This window comes from Chrysemys picta, chromosome 4 (assembly GCF_011386835.1).
Source record: "Chrysemys picta bellii isolate R12L10 chromosome 4, ASM1138683v2, whole genome shotgun sequence".
In the NCBI taxonomy this organism is placed as follows: domain Eukaryota; kingdom Metazoa; phylum Chordata; order Testudines; family Emydidae; genus Chrysemys; species Chrysemys picta.
The window spans coordinates 137,611,143-137,633,061 of record NC_088794.1 but is presented as its reverse complement, the minus strand read 5'-3'; the positions used below and the strand labels follow the sequence as shown (position 1 = coordinate 137,633,061).

General features: G+C 44.5%; 1 protein-coding gene across 1 annotated transcript in view; it reads right to left on the bottom strand.

Moving 5' to 3' along the window:
- Nucleotides 1-282: 282 nt before the first annotated feature.
- Nucleotides 283-21,919, bottom strand: part of ADSS1 (adenylosuccinate synthase 1) — a 45,383-nt gene continuing 23,746 nt past the window's right edge. Inside the window, exons 9-13 of the mRNA XM_005285808.5 lie at nt 20,114-20,268; nt 17,542-17,666; nt 13,409-13,506; nt 9,764-9,913; nt 283-8,230 (exon numbers count right to left, since the gene is read on the bottom strand). Of these exons, the coding sequence (XP_005285865.1) occupies nt 8,178-8,230; nt 9,764-9,913; nt 13,409-13,506; nt 17,542-17,666; nt 20,114-20,268 (581 nt within the window). The 3' untranslated portion in view covers nt 283-8,177. The remainder of the gene's footprint in view (nt 8,231-9,763; nt 9,914-13,408; nt 13,507-17,541; nt 17,667-20,113; nt 20,269-21,919) is intronic.

Below are 21,919 nucleotides of genomic sequence, written 5' to 3'. Positions count from 1 at the left end.
TATGGGAACACCCATTTTTTCATGTTCTCTGTATATATATATTTTGCTACTGTATTTTCCACTGCATGCATCTGATGAAGTAGGCTTTAGCCCACAAAAGCTTATGCCCAAATAAATTTGTTAGTCTATAAGGTGCCACAAGTACTCCTTGTTCTTTATAGTTTCTAACATGTCTTTAATGGTTGGCTTTGGGTCATATAGCCTGCATGGTGCTTAACCCTTTCTGCCAATTGTTACACTTTGTATAAGATTCGTTGCAATTATGTAACAGTGGTAGCAATAATGATTTGCATGATTGTATTTTAATTAGACAACATCACAATTGGTAAACATAAATTTCACTGTATGATACAAACCAACAAGAAAAAATGTCCATCAATAATTGAAGTTTACAGATAGGCAAGTAAGAAAAATGCTGCCTGAGAATGTATTAGTTTGATTTAAGGATACTTAGTTTATATATTTTGACATGGGATGTTGACAATTTGTGTTTTAACGTTTACAAGCTTTAATTTTTTGAATCTCAACATCTACTGTCATTAAATAATTACTTTCCTGACCGCCGTATTGTCTGACACCCCTCCGTAATTTCCAACAACTGTGAAAATGTAAATGGATACAAATAAAAACTGTGAACATTTAAATCGATAAAAGTTGGAAAATGCTTAAAAATAAACATCAATATTATCCATCAAAATTAAAAAAAAAATTGAATTCTCTCAAGCCTAATTATAGCCTGTTAACCTTAACAAGTCAACATGTTTACAAACTCCATGGAAGGTGCTACATATTCAGCAATTATCTGATAGCAAGTGCCAAAACAAAGTTGTATATTATTATTTTATAATGAATATTTATATTTTTAGCAGCAGAGATCATAGTTCTAACCTTAATAAATATATGCATCAAATAAAGTTTGATAAATGAAGAATAAATGCAGACTTAGGGATATGCTCTTGACTACTGTTTTATGCCAAGATGCTGCAGTCTGTGACAGCCAGCACTTGCTCCTAAAGTAGCATGGCTTGGACAAATTTCATAGTGTGCTACTATTCTATCAACTATGCTAAACCAACAACATTCTTGCTTTCCTCCACTAGTGCTGCAGGGGATTTCCAGTACTGTGGTTTGATACTCTGTTACAGATCTGTCATTGTTTTTTGCAGCTGGATATGTACAGGTCTTACAAAGAGGCCTCTATTTATTTTTTCTACCCATTCTACATGTCTCCCTTAAGGGTTTACTATGGACAGTGGTTTCCTTTTGTTTTCGTCCAGATTATTTTAATCAAGCTATAGAACTAAAAAAGAGAACTGTGCAGCAGAGTTCCTTCTAATTTTTCGCACCCATGTGCAGAATGAATTTTGTTATGTTCACCAATATGGACACATCACCTCCATATTGGTGCACATAACAAAATCCATGTGGTGGGGGTGGGGCCAAGGGTTTTGGAGTGTGGGAGGGGGCTCAGGGCTGGGGTAGAGGGTTGGGGTGTGGGGAGGTTGAGGGCTCCGGCTGGGGGTGCAGGCTCTGGGTGGGGCTCACAGAGAGTCTTGTTTTTCCTGTTATTTATTGCTTATAGATGGACTCAAAGGGGGTGGTAAGTAAATACTTAATTCAGACTCTCTCAACTTATTTGTAAAAATGAACATATACAGTTACTAATTAATAACATGAGCGGGTATTTTGAATTACCTTGAATTTCCTGTAAATATAGCCGATCAGAAGTAATCTCTGTGGTCAAATACTGAAGTCCCTACTCACTCTTCTCTCATAGGGTTGGCTCTAATCTTGCTATTCACTTGAGTAATTCCTGAACTCATAAATTGGGCCATAAGTTAGGGCCCAGTTGCCTCAGCCTGGAGTAAAACCAATGGGAGGAAGAGATTTCTCCCTGATTGTTCTGTTGGGGGGGGGGAGGAGAGAGTCCAGTTTTTCAGCCCGTTTAATAGGCTGCAGTACCAATCTGCAAATCCTGAAATCCCTCAAGATACAATGGTGGTCAGGTTTTTTTCTGCAGAGTTTGGTGAAGTGGGTTATAGCCCACGAAAGCTTATGTCCAAATAAATGTTAGTCTCTCAGTTGCCACAAGGACTCCTCGTTTTTTTTGCTGAGAGTCTTTGGCATCATGTTTTTTGGCCATTTAGCTTTACTGGAGCCATGTAGCCAGAGCCAGCACTTCTGCATCTGATGACTGCCTGGGGAACTCTTTTAATGGGGTGCCTACACCATAGAGGAGGAACTTTTAGAAAGATAACACAGTTGGGAGCTGTCTTTTCTTTCTGCCCTGATTCCTACAGGGTCCACTGGGAGGGGGAGGAGCAGATGATACACCAGTCCACCCACTGTATAGATTCCCAGATGCACAGAGTGCTCTCTGAAAGACTGGGGGGGGGGGGGAATAGAGGGGATGGAGGTTGGTATGGAGGGGGTGAGAAACCCCCCCCCACTCGCTCAGGGGAGGGGTGTGATCCATGCATACAGTGCCACATGTGTGTGGATCAGGCCCTCTGTAAGGAGTAAGTAAGACCTGTGAGATTTGGCTCCATAAACAGTCATTATTGTTAGAAAATGGTTAGGACCAGGAATGCCCTTTATTTAGTATGTTTCTACAAAGTAAAAACGGTTCCCCAGTTTCCACAATATTTCTCATCATGCCCCTTCCTTCTTTCTGAGTCTGAACCAGGAGAGGGGTGGAGCATTCTTCATTGCCCAGCCGGACTGATCACAAAGCAGCATTTTTCTCACGGAGGGGCTCCTGGCTGGTAGCTTCAGCAGACAGCCCAGTCTCCATTCTGCCTCTGGCAGCTCCAGATACACCAGTGCCTTATGGATTGGGCCCTGTGTAAACCACAATTTCATAGAGGGCACAGAAATCATGAAAATGCCCCCAAACTGAACATCAGTCAGTTCCAAGGATGGAATGAATTCTACAAGTTAACATTAGTCAATTTCCAGGATGGAATACATTTTAGTTGTAAAATTGATTAAATTAACTTGTAAAATTCATTTCATCCTTGGAACTGACTAATGTTAAGTTGTAAAATTCATTCTGTACGAACTCAGTGAAATTCAATACTTTGCCATTTGCATTGTCATTAATTTTCTTTAAAAAAAAAAATTGATTTACACAAGTCCCTACTTATGGGGTGTGATGAAACTGCTTTAGAGGCCACAGTTACCAGTCAATGCTCATTCCACTGAGGGTGTCTTCATGTGACTGGCAGAAAGCGAGTCAACCTTTGTAGGCAAGATCTATCAACTGGCAACACAGAAGTCTCCCCAGTCTCTAGTCAGACATTACCTTCAGTAGATGTACTGACCTGGTCTCTCGCTCATTGGATATGAACACTGAAGTAAAAGGCCTGTTGTTCCAGATTGGTTTCAGGAGATTATGAGAAATGGAATTTTCCTGCCTGTAAAACAGGATCCCGAAAGTCCCTACCCCCACCAATCTGAAGGCCTGCCATGTTGTAGGGGGTGGCCTTAGTTATATTAAGTGAGATCATTTTTTCCTTCCTTTCCCCAATGGTGTGTTATGGATGGATTTGTAATGATAAAGAACTGTAGGGAGTTAATTGTTCAAGTTTCTTTAAGCAATTTATCATGGAAAGAATTCACTAGAGTCAGTCACGAGATGTTCAAAGGGAAAAGTTCTGCTTCATGAATGAAGTACGTGTTTCTGTCAGTTAAGTAGGAATTGTTAGCCAGGACTCCAGATTGGTGGAGATAGTGGTAAAATCCCCAAACCTGGTGTATAAGTAGGAAAATCACCCTATCCATTCCTAAGAATATACGAATAAAATGCCAATAGTAAATATCTGTTACTCATAGCTAGTTAGAAAATATCCACTTCTCACACAAAGCTTCTTGATAATTATTTTAAAAGCATTAGGAAACACTTGACTATGTTTCTGGATTTGAAAGTAGTGAATGTTGTCCCCAAACTCTCAGAAATATTTGTTTTAAAATGAATTTAAATGTGTCTTTGAGGGTAAAATAATGAGATGAGATTTCAAAGATTTCCTGCAAAATCTACATGGGTGCGTGGGAGTGTGTATGTACATTTTGCACATTACTTTGAAAACTCTTCATTTTATTTATTTAAATTTATAAAATGCAGCTGACCAGTGCTGTAGGAGCATATACAGGTCAGTTAAAAAATTCAGGGAAACCACCCCAAAAAAACTAGCATATGTTAGGAAGTGTACACCTGATTATGAAGGCCACGTGATGGCAAGTCTGACAAAAACCTGTCAAATACATATTTTACCTGAATGGTTTAGTAACTTTTTTTACTGTAATCCATTACAATATAAGATACCATATTAGTAGACATTTCCCCTTATTCTTCCATCAATACATCTAACAACATGATACATGAACAAATTTCAAAAATTATTACATTCAACTTGTGAACAAAGAAAATTTAAATTAGCCACAGTGATTATTATTACAATGAAATTCCAAGCAAAGGTTCCAATCTAAACTAGTCTGCCACAGGAAACAGTCAAGATAAATGTATGGTTTACATCAAACATGTTCCTTTTAAAAGTTTGTATCATCACAGCCTGTAAAGAACTTCTAAAAATAAAGGCCTGAACCTGTTCACACTGAACACAGTGGCAAAATTCCCAGAATTCAGTAGGGGAAGAAATCTGATTTAAAAAAAAACCTATGCAATTAAATTAAATGCAAGAGATAACAGTGGAACAGAACAGTGTCACAGGATAATGGTCTGCTGATGTGGTGCAAATCAAGGGTCTCAGTGGGCTTGGATGAGGCCCTAAAGCAAAGGCAAAATGGAACAGCACTTCATGGAAAATAAAGATCTAGGTCAAGCAAGAGACATTGATCCTGTGACAAATAATTTATAACAACTTCATTTTTAATGTACCAAAATGATTTATTTAGGGTTGATCATTTAATCTGATGGTTGTTGGTACACTGTGAGTAACTGTTACTCACTGTGGACCTAATCCTATAAAACTGAACAAAGCCCAAATAAAATGGCTATGCGCTAATGAAAATGTGGTGAGGACAGTGGGCTGAGGGAAGGACTCAATCTGAACCGTCTAATGGATGACTGACATGAGATTGAGCCCACTGGAAATGAAACTTGATTAGTAGTGCATTGCCAAGAGTGCTTGTGCTTAAGATACCTCGTAAAATGAGCTACATTTTACAGTGCTAATAATAATAATACTTAGCACTTACAGAGCACCTGTCAAACGTGCTTTACAAACATTACATAAGGTCTAAATCCTACAGTCCTTACACTGGCAGAATTCCCATTGACTATCAATGGGGGTTTTGCCTAATAAAAGAGAATAGTAAGTACAACAGGATTTGGCCCACATTAATTAATCCTCATAAAACCTATATGAGGTAGGTAAATAAGTATTATTATCTGCCATTTTACAGATGGCAAAACTGAGGCACACAGGTTAAATGACTTGCCCTAGGCCAGAAGAAGTCAGGGTTAGGACTCAGGAGTTCTTGTGCTTAAATCACTGGACATAAAGGACTAGACTGTGGCATAAAGCCATAAGAGCAAGGTTATATGGACTCATGGGGAAAGCGGGCCCATCCCCAGCCGTGGTTACCTGCCTGACTGGACCAAATCTGACTGGCACTGAGATCTGGTGCAGAGGGTCACAATGACACTCAAATTTGGCCCAGCTGCCCCTCTGCCAGGCCTTACCAAGTATAGGGGGCTCTGCTCCTTATACCCCCACTGAAGGCTTCACCCTCTGACTCCTGGACCCTAGACAACTTTTACAAACCCAGCACCTATCCACAAAACCACAGGCTGTGCTGGATGGGGGTGTGAAGAGACTGCACTGCAGCCAGAGGAGGTTGCAGAGGGACTATACTACAAGCCTCAATGCATCTTTATACGATTATATAAACTGCTTTACTATCTTGTCATTATATAAGCCATGGCTGCTCATATGTCATGTTTACTTTAAAAAATACAACAGACCTTAAATGTTAAAAGATATCTAGATAATTGTTAGAGATGGGACAACATAGGAGAGTGCACATGAGGTAACTGGATCTGGAGGTGTTTGGAGGTCCATGGACAGGTCTTATTTTTCCCCATTCTGCACCTAAAGGTACCACCGTTTTGGATGCCATCACTCCTGGAAGTACTGTCTCAAAAAGGGGCATTTTCACAAAGGAAATCATGGTATTAATGCACTGGGAACCAGCAGAGGCAGTGATGCCATTCCTAGATGTGCGCCAAGGCATCTGGGAATGTCATAAAAATATTGGGCTATATTCTCCCCACCTGTGGAAAAACTCACAGAAAAGTCAATGTGCTCTGAAAATTCCACAACTTTTGGAATAACTCAGTTTCTGTAAAAAGAAGAACAGGAGGACTTGTGGCACCTTAGAGACTAACAAATTTATTAGAGCATAAGCTTTCGTGGACTATAGCCCACTTCTTCAGATGCATATAGAATGGAACATATATTGAGGAGATATATATACACACATACAGAGAGCATAAACAGGTGGGAGTTGTCTTACCACCTCTGAGAGGCCAATTAATTAAGAGAAAAAAAACTTTTGAAGTGATAATCAAGCTAGCCCAGCACAGACAGACAGTTAGATAACAAGTGTGAGAATACTTACAAGGGGAGATAGATTTCAATGTTTGTAATGGCCCAACCATTCCCAGTCCTTATTTAAACCGGAGTTGATTGTGTCTAGTTTGCATATCAATTCTAGCTCAGCAGTTTCTCGTTGGAGTCTCTAAGGTGCCACAAGTCCTCCTGTTCTTCTTTTTGCGGATACAGACTAACACGGCTGCTACTCTGAAACCTTTCAGTTTCTGTAGTATTCTCCTCTCTAAAGGAGGGGCTTGGGCCACGCAGAGAGGGCAGAGAGCACGGCCTTCTAACCATGCAGAACCAGAGGATCAATGAGGAAATCCAGATCCATCCCTGGAAATTTTGGAACCTCTGTTCTGTACCTCCTTTGCCCAAACAGCTCAGCCCTGTCAGGAGCTGTGCTGTCATATGCTCCCTCCTTTAGGTATCACCCCCTACAGTTTGGTAAGGGGTCAAAAGCTGGGGAAGGGAGTTAAGGCTGCAACTAGCAGCATTAAATCATGCATAGATTTATGCTTGGAAATGCACCAGATTTGAAGGATAGCATGCCACCAGACAGCTGGTGCTCTCCAGTGCCTCACCACCTACGCCCAACAAAATCCAGGTTGCTCCAGATCTACAGTGTCTGCATGGAGACATCTCAGATTCAGGGAGAAGGTGTATCATGCTGCACTGGCTCTACTCCCTCCCTCCCCCACAGGCCATTTCTGTGGCTTTGGGACCCTTTATACCCTTCACCACTCCTCTGATTTCCTTTATTTTGAGGGGAGGAAAGCTCCTCTGCCAGTCTCCATGTGGGGTGCCTGTTGGTAAACAGGAAATTTGAAGGAAATACATAGGCAACTCAGCTATCTCCAGTTTGGCTCATCCCCAAAAGTTACCTCAGTTACTGGCTTGCGTCACTGTGTGATACAATCACTATAGCTTCTCTCCCATTTATTTAATAGGTTGTAAAAAAAAATCTCAGGCTTCAAGCTAATTGCATTTGCCTTGCTTTGTGTAATCAAAAATGCCTACCTAATTTTATTGTGTTTTAGGAATTGAGGATCTACATAACCAGGCCAATTTTAAATGCAATATATATGTCCTATTGCTGACAACCCATAGAAACAGGAATTATAACTTTTCCCTTTGAAGAATAACTTCAGCTTTTCCAGTTGTTCAGTAACGACTGAAAAATGTTCAGTATCGTTATCAGCCCAAAGAAATAACTTCATATGGACATAAAACACTTATGAATAGCAACATGGGTCAAGTCAGAGAAGAAAAAAGAAAAACACTTGTTTTTTCATTCCTGTTCTTATTCAGTTACTGAATTCTTTATGTTTTGTGCATGTGTGTGTGAGAAAAAGATGGTGGCTACCAAACAGATTTTTATCACTGACAATTTGCATTTACTGATAAATGACAATATTAAAGTATACAATATATATTTCTTTCTAATCATTTCCTAAAAGAACATTTTGGTTTGAAACAGCATCTCCATTTTAACTTGGGAGTAGTAAGGAACAGATGAACATTAAATTGTGCTTCTCATCACTGAAGTTCTTTGTTTGTTTAAAATAGCTGGATCACTGACTCTCTTGATTTTCCAACTCCAACCCATTTTACTGGCGAGGGAGAGAAGGGGGAGAGAAACAACTATTAGAACACTGACTGGAAGTAGACAGTATAATTAATTAATTTTAATAATTTTCATTTTTTAATATGAAGTTTCGGTACAAAATCACCAACAAACTCCAAACCTGAAACAAAGTGCTGAAAAAGTGTCTCTGTTAAATAGTTTCTCCTGCTGTATCACTAACACACAGTATACTGGAGCACTGAAAGCATGGAGTAATTATGCCATAAACACAAAGCATTGCAGTTTGAAGGCCTAACAGAAGGGTGAGGCACGTCAGTTGCATGTTCAGCTGTCATTATCATGGGTGATGGGGTGTCTAGCTAAACCCATGCAATCTACAGCAAGAATTCTGTCAGACTTTATAGTCTTCTTGATGTGGACATGAAAATCATGAGACACAAACACCATACCATGGTTAAATCTGGAGGATGTCACTTTATTTTAAAATGATTACACAGATGGGGTAATCATTCCAACTATCTGGTAGGGTTCGCCCAGTGAAGCTCTCCACTGGCATCAATGTCCCTGGGTACTACAAATGTGAGGGTCGGTGTGAAGGCCATGCCCTCTCTACACTCTAAAGGCTGCCAAGGGACCCTGACTGGAAGATAGCGCCCCAAACACACTGCCCTCCTCCACGTCAGAGGTAGACGATATAAGATGAGGGGGAGCCACATCTGCATGAGACATGGAGACATATCTGTTCACCATGACATGGTCCTGGGAGCAGCAATGCCAGACAGCCCACTGAGTTACAGGGACCTCCATGAAACACCTTCTAACCTACCCCTCAACTGCACTGTAATCTGCCAAAGTTGTGACAAGTAATTGACACTCCCCAAATCCAACCTGCTGGGTGCTGGCTGGAAGGTGAAAACCCATATGGTAATTGGCCACTTTTGACATATGGGGGAAAAACCCTTTCAGATCCCAAAACTGGGGATCAGTCTAGTCCTGGAGTCAAAGGAGATCCATCAACTATATCAAGGGAGGGAATGGTGCGGCTGAAACAGGTAGCCCAAGATAGCTACTTGGCTAGGCAGGAGATGGTAGCAAACTGCCTCCCCCTCCAGCTCCTGCAGGCAGGAGCCAATCCCATGGTCCCATTACCACCCCCACCACCATTAGCAGCAGCAGTGGGTGGGACAATCTCCAATACCTGATTCAGTATGCGATACCCTTCCCCCCTCACACACACACCCTGAAGCACAAAGAAGGGGGTTGGAGGAAAGGGAAAGAGAAAAGCAACCTCCCCCGCCTCCCCACACACATAAGCTGAAGACAAGTGGGAGGAAGGGGGAAGCAGAGAGAGAGAGAGAGAGAGAGAGAGAGAGAGAACACACAGCATGCTGCCCTAGCTGCTGCTCCTGGTTGAGATCTCCCACTTGCCCTGCACTCTGGTGTCTCCATTGCTTCGGGCCCCATCAAAACCCTACACTGGCTAGCAGCTTGAGTATTCATTCACAGCCTCATGTACATGCCGTGGCCTCTCCATGAGCACAGGTGAAGAGACATTTACCTGGCACTCCAACATGGTTTTCCACACATCGAATATAATTCTGTGCCTTGGGTGGGAGATCCTCCCATTTCCTCGCCCCAGTCGTGTCAGTCTTCCACCCAGGCATTGTTTCATACTCTACTTCCACCTTCTGCAGTATCTCCTGATTAGCTGCGAAAGCACAGTTAGCAACAAGTAAGACTACAATAGCTTCACTTTAAAAGATATCTATAAATCTTGAGCAGGAAAATTTTAACAAAATGTTTAAAAAATGAAAAAAATGACTTATGAAAAAGAAACATTTATAATGTTGAGCCATCAGTTCACTCTATTTACTAGTACTGTTGTTGACTATATATCCAAAGATAAACAGAGAGCACATCTACACTACAAACTTAAGTCGACCCATGTTAGATCGTCACAATAGTCATTACTGCGGTGGCTGATGTCCACACTACCCTCCTTCTGTCGGTGGAAGCACTCACCAGGAGTGCTTCCACCGACTAAAGCCAAGGCACTCAGCTCTGCGCAGCTCCCCACCAGCTGCCTCCTGGGCTTCTCGCCTCCCAGCTCTCAGCCGGGAGCAGCGCCCAGGGCTTATCGCCTTCGGCAGGGATATCAACTAGGGTTACCATATCTCATAAATAAAAAAAGAGGACCCTCCACGGGCCCGGGCTCCGCCCATTTCCCCACCCCTAGCCCCGCCCCAACTCCGCCCCTTCCCTAACTCCGCCCCCTCCTCCCTCCCACTCCCAGCCAGGGGGAAAGGGCTGCCCCAGCGCTACCGGCTTCAGGATTTGCCGGGCAGCCCCCAGACCCTGCGCCCCCAGCCGGCGCTTCCCCAGCGCAGCTGGAGCCCGGGAGGGGAAGCGCCCAGCCGGCATTTTCCCGGACATGTTCGGCTTTTTGGCAATTTCCCCCCGGACGGGGGTTTGATTGCCGAAAAGCCAGACATGTCCGGGAAAAACCGGACATATGGTAACCCTATGCATGGCAGAAGCCTGTAACCAGAGCTCCCCACCAGCGTCCATGGAGCTGCACAAGCTCCGGGTCACTCGGGGATTCTGCACCAAGGGGCTGACTGTGAGCTGCACCCCAGCAAAGCCCTGGCTGGGCTGGGGAGGGGGTGTGCCCACCACCCCTGTGATAAGTGAGGGAGGGTCCCCAAAGCCCTGGTGAGCAGATCTTCCCTTCTCTCACTCCGCTCTCGAGGAGCCGCCTGCCCAAAGCATTGCTCCAAAGCACTGGTTCTCAATCGATTTCCCATTGTGGGCAGCACATGCGGCTTTCTAGGGGTTCTATGGGCTGCAGCCACACAAGATACGTGCTCCCTGTATGGCCCTGAGGATGGCACATGGGCTGCAGCCGGGTGCTGATTGGGCTGCAAGCCGCTGGCGGGCTGAGAATCACTGCTCTAAAGATCCACAGCGTGCTCGCTCCACGTGAGGCTGAGTTAGCTGCCCCTACAGCACCTGCCAGAAGAGGGCAGTCATGACCCGATTGCACCCTCCTGCCCCTTCTTCAACCACACAAACGTTGGGGTGGATTGGGAGTTGAACTGAGAGGCTAGGCAAGCTTCGCCCACAGCAATGCCATGCCCCTCGTGGCTGGCCTGCAGCACCCTGCCACACCAGCCTGATCCCCAGCCCTGCCATGCAGCACCCCCTGCTCTGCCAGCCCCCCCAATGCACCACACACCTGCTCTGCAGCACCCTGTGCTCCACCAGCCCGATCGCCTCTGGCCTGCGCTAAACGGCCCCTGCTCTGCCAGCCCAGGACCCCCTCCCTAGTGCTGGCTCTCAGCTCCCAAAGGATTTGAAGTGGCTGGTATGTGAAGCCCAGCACCTGACCTAGCCCATGGCATCCTTCAGTGGCACTAGCATGTTTGTATCAATCTCCTGTCTGCAGACAGACTCCCCCTCCCCCGTTACAGATCCCCCCCAGGCCGGGCTGAGCCACGGTGGGGTCCCTGTCCCTTTAAGAGCAGGGCTGGGCTGAGCCGAGCCGAGCCGGCGGGGGGTGGCTCCGCTCCCTGCTGCAGCCTAATGCCGGAGCCTGGGCTGAGAGCCAGGCTCGTGTCCTGCACCAGCTCCGGGAAGGGGCTTTTCTGCGGCTCCCCCAGTCCCCCCCGGGCCGCGCCGCCACACAGTAGGGGCGGGTTGCTTGAGGCAGGGCAGGACCCGGTGGGGCCGAGCGCTGAACAGGCCCGGCAGGGCGGTGCGGGGGCTGCTGGAGGGGGAAGCTGGGGAAGGGGTGGCATGGCCCAACCCCCTGGGGCTGCCTGCCCCGCGGAGGAGGCAGAGGGGCGCAAGCCGCAGCAGGACCCCAGCCCCCCGGGGGAGGGGATCTGGGGCCAGCCCAGGGAGGCAGGAGCAGTCCCGGGGGTGCTGGGCGTGTGCAGGGCAGAGCCCTGGGAGAGCCCCAGCCCCGCGGCGGGCAGCGCTGCAGAGGAGGAGCCCGCGCTCCCCGGAGGGCGAGGGGAGCCGGGCCGCCTGCACCCACCGCTTGCGGCTGCTCCATGCTGCTCCCAGTACCACTTTCAGCCGGCGCGGCTGCCCTATCAGCGGCTTTTGGGTCTTTAAATAGCCGTCCGGGGGGAATCCCGGACATTTTTAGCTTTTGTCAAATTCCCCCCGGACGGCTATTTAAAGACCCAAAAGCCGGACATGTCCGGGGAAACCCGGACGGATGGTAACCCTATAATATCAACACCCAGAGTCAGGTCGGCTGCTGTGCTCCCAGCAGGGAGCTGGGACCGGGGGGGACCGACGGGGGGACCAGTAAGAGCCCTAACATCTGAAATCCCATGTCATTTTAAACAAAAGTCAAAGAAGTTTTAACATGTATTGAAATGGGAGGTATATTTTTATTAACTAAAATGTCAACTGCTGCTAATTATAGTGGCACTCTGCAAAAAGAGCAAAGCTGTTTGTGTCCAGGTCTCAGCTTTTACAACGTAACAATACTCCCTTTACTTTTCCTTTGCAAAGCATGATTTCATTGATATACTCCTGAGATTGCAGCCCTCATTCATCAAAGATTAAAATGTAACAAACACCCCCCCCCTCCCAAAAATAAAAAACACCCAATATCAGCGTATATACACAGCCTGATTCTCCATTGTCCTATACCAGGGGTAGGCAACCTATGGCACGTGTGCCGAAGGCGGCACGCGAGCTGATTTTCAGTGGCACTCACACTGCCCAGGTCCTGGCCACCGGTCCGGGGGGCTCTGCATTTTAATTTAATTTTAAATGAAGCTTCTTAAACATGTTATAAACCTTATTTACTTTACATACAACAATTTAGTTATATATTATAGACTTAGAGAAAGAGATCTTCTAAAAATGTTAAAATGTATTACCGGCACGCGAAACCTTAAATTAGAGTGAATAAATGAAGACTCGGCACATCACTTCTGAAAGGTTGCCGACCCCTGTCCTATACCTTGGAGTCATTTACACCTTTTTACAGTTATTTACAAAGTGACTGTAAAACTCTACTATTCTGATTTGGTGGGAGCGTTTTACACCACTTTGCTTTGGTGTAAATTCTGACAAAGTGCTGGGCAACAGAGAATCAGGTCTGGCTTTTAAGTACAAAATACTTAACAGAAAAGAGAGAGAAAAAGTGATCACCAAGACTTTTTTTTTTAAAAAAACATACCTGGAAAATATGGAATTCTTTTTCCAGCCAGTTTGTAAGCAACACTGATTTTAATCTCATCAAGGACATCCAGAATATCCAGTTTTGTTAATGCCAGACTGTCCAGAAAAACATTGGATGAAGTTACACATAAGTTGAATCCTTCTATCATCGTCTTCTCTAATCCCCTCCACCTGCTTTTTCTACTCTTGCACTCATAGACCAAGCTCAGGCAACCCAGTATAAAGGAAAATTCAGACATATTTAGATTACGAACTTTGTTAAAATTACAGCACTTCACTTCTACACATTTGCCTGCTCATATAGGTGAACGAGAGTGTGTTCAATCACATCCTTTAAAATGAAGAACAGGAGTACTTGTGGCACCTTAGAGACTAACAAATTTATTAGAGCATAAGCTTTCGTGGACTACAGCCCACTTCTTCGGATGCATACCGAAGTGGGCTGTAGTCCACGAAAGCTTATGCTCTAATAAATTTGTTAGTCTCTAAGGTGCCACAAGTACTCCTGTTCTTCTTTTTGCGGATACAGACTAACACGGCTGTTACTCTGATCCTTTAAAATGTAATTATCACTGAAAAGTGATTATGTGAAATGCCACTTTTAATTATCAGGCCTGGCCACTGTATTTAGATGCACATCTTCTTACCTTAGTGGTACTACTGTTTACTCACGTTATCCTTGGAGAACTAACAAGGCTAAGAGAGAAAGAGCTGAGTTCTATTTTTCCTTCTGCATCAACAGAATTGTTTAATAAGTTCCAGTTACAGGGTCAAGCACTTACCCCTGTGTAAACCCACTGATGGCATAATTTGGCCTACAGAACCTTTATTCCTGATGATGATATGCAGTCAGGAAAGATCCCAGCTTGACTTTCAGATCCCTAGGTGAGTCAGTTTATTTAATTAACAGCCTGGCTATCTTTTACAAAACACATTTCATGTAGAAATCATAAAGGGATAAATAATGGAGTCTTAAGATGCCGTTTTTTGCAGAGGTTTTCAAAGTAGAACTGCATTTGAAAATAGTAGCCAAATATCTCTAAAAACAACATGCCTGATCCTCAGCGGGTATCTATCAGTGTAGCGCCACTGATATTTGCATCAATCATCTAAGGATCTAGCCAGACATATGCATGTTTTCAATGTTAGACTGACTTGGGTGGATGAAGGAGTCATTTAAAATTTGGAAAGGGCTGCTGTTCTTTGCCTCATTCATGGCATATACCAGTAGTTCCAACTTCTCAGCCAGGAATACACAGCGGTCTTCCAGGGGGGTACATCAACTCATCTAGATATCTGCATAGTTTTACAACAGGCTATGTAAAAAGCACTAGTGCAGTAAGTACAAACTAAAATGTCATACAATGACTTGTTTATACTGCTCTATATTATGAAATACAAGTACAATATTTATATTCCAATTGAGTTATTTTATAATTATATGGTAAAAAGGAGAAAGTAAGTAATTTTTCAGTAACAGTGTGCTGTGACACTAACGTATTTTTATGTCTGATTTTGTAAGCAAGTAGTTTTTAAATGAGGTGAAACTTGGGGTATGCAAGACAAATCAGATTCCTGAAAAGGGTACAGTTGTCTGGATAGGTTAAGAGCCACTGGCATATACCTCCCATTGTTGCTTAGGTGTCAAGGGCCCAAATCATCAAAAGTATTTAGGCTCCTTGCTTCCACTGAAATCAATGGAAATTAGAAGCCTAAGCTCCTTTGAGGATCTGGGCCAAAGTCCTCAAGATTAACAGTTTTGTTGATGGGGAAAACAGTAATTACATGGAAAAACAGTAATTACATGTAACTGAAAAGGAAACAGAATATAGCTCTTTAATGTCACTTCCACAAAGAATGGAGATGCATAGGTGAAAACAGCATAGGGCCTTGGGTAAACACTAATTTTACAAAACGTTCAGATGAGTTACTGCAGAAAGATTGTTTCATATCTGTTTCCTGACTGATAAAAATCTATATTTTCACACCCTTAGAGACACAGTAAAACTGACCTAAGCCCCGGTATAGGCACCGCTAGGTCAAAAGAAGAATTCTTCGGTTGACATAGCTACTGCCTCTTGGGGGGAGGGGGTGGGATTTACTACAGCAATGGAAGAATGACTTTTGTAACTGTAGCAAGTGTCTACACTACAGCAGCATAGCTGTAGCTGTCTGGGATGGTATGAATGGGTTGTTAAGGTAGCGGTTCCCAAATGGGGTTGCATCATCAGCAGATGGGGTTGTGCTCTTCAAAATGGCATCATCCAGGCTGTCTGGGGTCTCAGCAGGAAATACTTCATTAAAATGGGGTTGTGCCAGCAAAAAGTTTGGGAAGTCCTGCATTAAGGACTGGCTGGGACCACCCCATATCAATGGAAGGCCCAACAGAGAGAATGGAAACCCCAAGGACTGAACAACTGACACTTAACAGGAGGCTCCCAGCTTGACTGGTTGGAGCACATATGAACTCAGCAGGAAGACAATGCGGGGTGGTGACCAGAGGGAGTGATAAGAACTGGGCTCACAGAGGGATTCAGAGCTCCTACCTGGGACCAAGGCTACATCTACACTACAGACCTTACAGTGGCACAGCTGTACCGCTGCAGCTGTGCCACTGTCAGGTCTCCCATGTAGCCGCTCTATGCCGACGAGAGAGAGCTCTCCCATCGGCATAATTAAACCACCCCAAGGAGCAGTGGTAGCTATGTCCACACTGGCGCTTCTGTCAGTGAAACTTATGTCAGTCAGGGGGCGTTTTTTTCACATCCCTGACCGATAAAAGTGCTAGTGTAGATGTAGCCTAAGAAACGGGAACCGAGATAGGGAAAGGAAACAAGATGGTTCCTATAGTTATATGGCTCAAGAGGGAGCCCTGGAATTGGCCAGTATGAACTATGCCTTAACATTTGCTTCTCTGTGCAAACCTCAGGACTTCCCAGTGCTGTGTTCCAGTTCACTAACAAATCCTACTCCGTTTTGAAAATGCTGCCTGGTGACACTGCAACTTCTCATGGAGGTGCATTGATCTCTGAAGTGGGTGCAAGTCCCTGAACAGGAGTCTCTCTGAGTTGGGCTCAATGGGCAGAGCTCTCAGTGAGAAGCAAGAGGGCTGCAGCCCAGAGGCTCCATCTTGGAGATGCTGAGTCTGCATGGCCTACCCATAAGGAAAAGTGGGACTTTCGGGGGCCTGGCACACTGATGGGGTACCTCCAAGGGACTGTTTGAAAGCTCAGACATTGCACAGTTCCATAGGTGCCGACTTCTCCGCTTTCCCCTGGGTGCTTGACTCCCCATCTGCTGCCGGCCCCACCCCCACTCCACCCCTTCCATGAGGCCCTGCCCCACCTCTTCCCACCCCTGTCCCTCCCCCATTCCAACCCCTTACCCAAAGTCCCCGCCCCAACTCCGCCCCCTCCCTGCCTCTATTCCAACTCCTTCCCCAAATCCCCGCCCCAGCCCCAATTCTTCCCCACCTCCTCCCTTGAGCACGGCATGTTCCTGCTCCTCCCTTTCCCTACTGGAGCCTGCTAACGCTGCCAAACAGCTGTTTGGTGGCAGCCAGGCAGGAAGCGTTGGGAGGTAGGTGGAGGAGCGGGGATGCGGCACGCTCAGTGGGAGAGGAGAAGGAGGTGGGGTAGGGGATGAGAGGAGCTTGGCTGCCAGTGGGTGCAGAACATCCACTAATTTTTCCCCATGGGTGCTCCAGCCCAGGAGCACCCATGGAGTCAGCGCCTATGCACAGATCCTATGGATCTTTGCCAGGCACTCTAATGGACTAATCCAATGTTTACTGGATTCAATGGGAGTCTTTCTGAATGCACTAGGTAAAGAACGACAGACTGAACAACTGCTGCAGCAAACTCTGATACACTGATACAATATTCTACTTTGCTCTGCACCAAATGACTGATGTTGAATGTATCAGAATATCATCATATCACACACACATATTCACATTGCATGGGCATTTAGGTAGCAGTCTGAGATTATTTTCCCTATGACCATATTCTATTGCATTATTGCTTAAAATGTAACACTTAACTGCATTGATATTAATGTTACCTACATATTTTATTCTGTGGAGAACAAAATTATCAGTTCCAAATGTAGCACAAAATCTGTGATGCTTACGCAGTGAATCCATTGATCATGTGAGCGTATCTCAAAATGACAAGGTCCAACCAGCCACAGCGCCTTTTTCTGCCTGTGGTTACTCCCCATTCATGGCCTCGGGACTGCAAGATGTCTCCAATTTCCTACAGGAAGATAAAGAGACATGGATGGTGTTTCAACAACTGAGGTAACAAACCTCAGCCTGTCAAATCAATTTTTTTTAAAGTAAAGCTTAGTTCTCTTTAAAGGGGACTTCAGTTGAAACTAATGCCCCCATCCACAGAAACTGGTACAGCACAGCATCAACAGTACGACTTTTCCCACAATATGCCTCAATATGCGTCAGTATGACTGGTTCTTATTTTGGAGGAGCCCCAACCCCCTTCATATGATAAGAAAATCTTCTTAGCAATTCAGCCCCTGGTTTCTCTGTTCAGAGTTTATTTCCTTGCACTCCCCCATCAGTCTGTCTGTTTCCATCTGCTGGTCTGGAGGAGGAGGTGTGCCTTTTTTGGCTTAGACCATAAGCTCTTTGGGGCAGCAACGATCTCTTTGTTCTGTATTTCACATAGCCTAGCACAATGGGGTCCTGGTCAATGACTGCGGCTCCTGGGCATTATGATAATACAAATAATAAATATTAATAAAAAGTGTCATTATAATAATACAAATAACTAAAAGTGCGAGCTAGTGCCCATGGGGATGGCAATTTTTGTTATGTGACCAAAAAGAAGAGAAAAACCTTCCCACAAGGAACTGAACCAGACCACCAATTCATTTCATTGCATCCATTAGATTTAGTCACTATAACATTAAAGAGGATTCAGACCAGAGCCCTAGAAGTTTATGGATGCATAGCTCATTATTATTCTCCTGAACCATCCAGTTCCCTTATAATGAAGGTACAATATACACTTAAAAACCCTACAGACCCTCCATTTTTAATCAAGAAGTTTTTGCATGATTGGCTGAAGCACACACTGGTCTATTCTATAAATCATTCAGAATACATCAGATCGTTAATAGCACAAGACTATAACCTGCAGTTCCCAAGTTCTTATACAGACACAATTCCTAGGGAAGCAACGAGTTTTGCCTGAGTGATGGCTGTAGGTTCTGGCCAACAACAAACAATTGCCAGTGTAACGGCACAATAGCCTTGAGATAAAATGATGACATTTATACTAGAGAAATAAGGTGGCTGAGGTAATATCTTTTATTGGATCTACTTTTGTTGGTGAGAGGACAAGCTCACAAGCTTACATAGAGCTCTTCTTCGGGTCTGGGAAACTTCATCAGAATGTCACAGCTAAGTACAAGGTGGAACAGATTGTTTAGCATAAGTAGCTAATACATATTGCAAGGGACCACTCAAGGTGAAGTGGCCCATTAATACCCCTCCAGTCATATGAAAGAAAGGAGGGAGGGCCTATTAGTGGGTTATAGATTGTTGTAATAAGCCATATCCACTATCTCTATCCAGTCCATGATTTTTAGTGTCTAGAGAAATTATGAATTTAAGCTCCCAAAAGCTTTCAAAAAGGCTCGTCTTTTGAGTGTTCCTTTGAGAATGAGGACTGACAGGTCAGATATAGAGTGTTTGCTTTGTGAAAAATGTTCACCCACAGGTGATGTAGTATTCTTGTCTTTTATCATTTTTCTATGTGAGCTCATCTGAGAGCGTAGTGATTGCCTGGTTTCATGCGCATAGTTGCTATTTGGGCAGTTAAGATACACCACATGTTGTGATAGGCACGTGTAGGATCCATTAATCTTGAAAGATGTGTTGTGGGGGCTGTTGATCATTGTAGTAGTGGAGAAATGTCTGCAAGTTTTGCATCTGTTGTTCTGGCAGGGTCTGGTCCGCTTTGAGTTGGTGGGTCTTGGTCTGTGGGAAGCTTGCTTCTGATGATGAGCTTGAAGAGGTTGAGGGGTTTTTGAAGGCCAGAAGAGGGGGTTCAGGATAGATTTCTTTCCAGATGGGGTCCCCATCGGGTATGGGTTGTAGTTGTTTGATGATACCCCGTATGGGTGTGCTAAAAAATTCTGTTCCATCTTTTATTTAGCTGTGACACTGAGTACGTTTCCCAGACCTGAAGAAGAGCTTTGTGTAAATTTGAAAGCTTGTCTCTCTCACCAACCCAATAAAAGATATTACCTCACCCACCTTGTCTCTCTAATGATCTGGGAGCAAAACGGCTACCACAGCACTGCATACAGCAATGGAAGAAATTTATATCTGTCATTTGTTATGACAGGTACACAGATTGTAACAGAATGTCATCACATCAGTGTTGTCTGCTTTGACAATAAACATCTCAGGCTGCCGTCAGCTGAGTTGCACTAGGGATGAATATGGTCCATTGACATTGCCTCAGCAGGAGACCATTATCCTGTTACAACATTCTATCCCATTGACCTTATTTCTCGGCTACTGTAATGTAATGGGTTTCAGAGTGGTAGCCGTGTTAGTCTGTATCAGCAAAAAGAACGAGGAGTACTTGTGGCACCGCAGAGATTAATAAATGTATTAGTCTCTGCGGTGCCACAAGTACTCCTCGTTCTTTTTGTAATGTAATGTTAAACCTACGTTTATCTGCTCAGTGGGAAAGGCTCCAATTCCCACTCTAGTAGTGTATGCCTTCACCACACCATATACTTCACCAATGTTCTGAGGAGGAACACCAAGTCCAGTGCATACGCCACCCACAGTACAGTTTGATGATGTCACAAATGGGTATGTGCCTGCCAAAAAACAAAACAAAACAGCACAACCGTGTTTCAGTGGTGATGGAAAACAGAGGCTGCCCTTCCTTGTATTAATTAAAGATGGGCTTGCATTTGTAACTTTACTTGGTTACCAGTGGCTAAAGTAGATTGACACTACAGGAGAAGCTCTCACCACAGGAGGTGAGAGGGAGGGAGAAGTGCTGTTTACCCAAGTCAAGGTAAGGAGGGGTAGCAGTTTAGCAGAGGAAGCTGTGCTCCGCTCTCCAAGGTTCCCACTTGGTGATCAGAGTAGCTTCAGTTGTATAATTTTTTTCTCTAAAGTCTCATTAGAAATTTAAAGGTGACTTCATTCAAATTAAGATAACTTTACTGACTTGTGCTTCCATGTCATATAAGGGGGCTTTCAGAGTGCCCAAAATGTTACCTCTGCCAAATTAAGAAAACGACAGTACTTTCACAGTGAAACTTATCCCGATGCAGAAGGCCCACACAAAGTCATACGCATACATCTCTTGCATCCCATTTAAGACTGGTTGTCAAGATGACATTCAAAGCCAGGCTTAGGGGCTGCAATGCGGGATTGCTGGGGAAGCAGCTGCATGTGTCTACATCAGCCCCCTCAGTCTGGCCTGTAAGGCCACAAAAGAGCAGGGACTGTATAGCCACATTCATGTGGATCAGACAGTCCTGGTAACCTATACAACTGGCAGAGGGCTTCAGCTTCTTTCCCAGTCTACAGAATGCTGTTCAGCTGCCTTACACCTTGGCCCTAGAATGGAGCATGGATTTCACCTCCCTGCTGTTCTGCACTTCACCCTCATGGAGTCCAAGTACTCAGAGGCTTTACGTGGATGCAAAGGAAATCAATCTTACAGCATAACAGGTGCATAGAGTATTGTACAGGCTGCCTGCACTGGGATGAATTTCATTCCCAATGAACATGAATTATTCTCAATAACATTTTAGTGAGACCTGTGTGTGTGCGCATGCATGGACTGAAATGGGGCCAGGATTTCACCTCTAGCCTCTTAAGAAAAATCCTGTTACTGGTGCACTGCCTGAGTAACCATGCTATACACCTGGCAGATCAGCATAGGTCAAGGGAAGGATAATTTTTTGTTGCTGCCTGACCATTGGCTGATCACCCCAAATCCTCTCTATACTGGGGTACCAGAAACTCCTCACAGAGTACAGTTCCACAGTACAAGGACAGCAGTAACCCCTGTGCAAGCTTGAAGAGGTGGGAAGGTTTGCCCCATGCATGGTATGTATCCTACACATTGCATGCAGATCTCTGTGCACCAACAGGGCAGATAAATCTCACTTGGAATCTTCTACTTTCAGCCATAGAGCACAAAACATAAAAGATGAAAAGAGGACATGGCCATCTGCAGTCCACACATACAATATTGCTACATTAAACACAGACTTAGGATTCTGCCACCCAATGGATTGCTAAGTATACAGAACTAGAACAGTATCTGACCTATGAAGAAAGGTTAAAAAAACTGGGCATGTTTAGTCTTGAGAAAAGAGAACTAAAGAGGGGACCTGATAACAGTCTTTAAATACATTAAGGGCTGTTATAAAGAGGACAGTGATCAATTGTTCTCCATGTCCACTGAAGGTAGGAGAATCAGCAATGGGCTTAATCTGCAGCATGAGA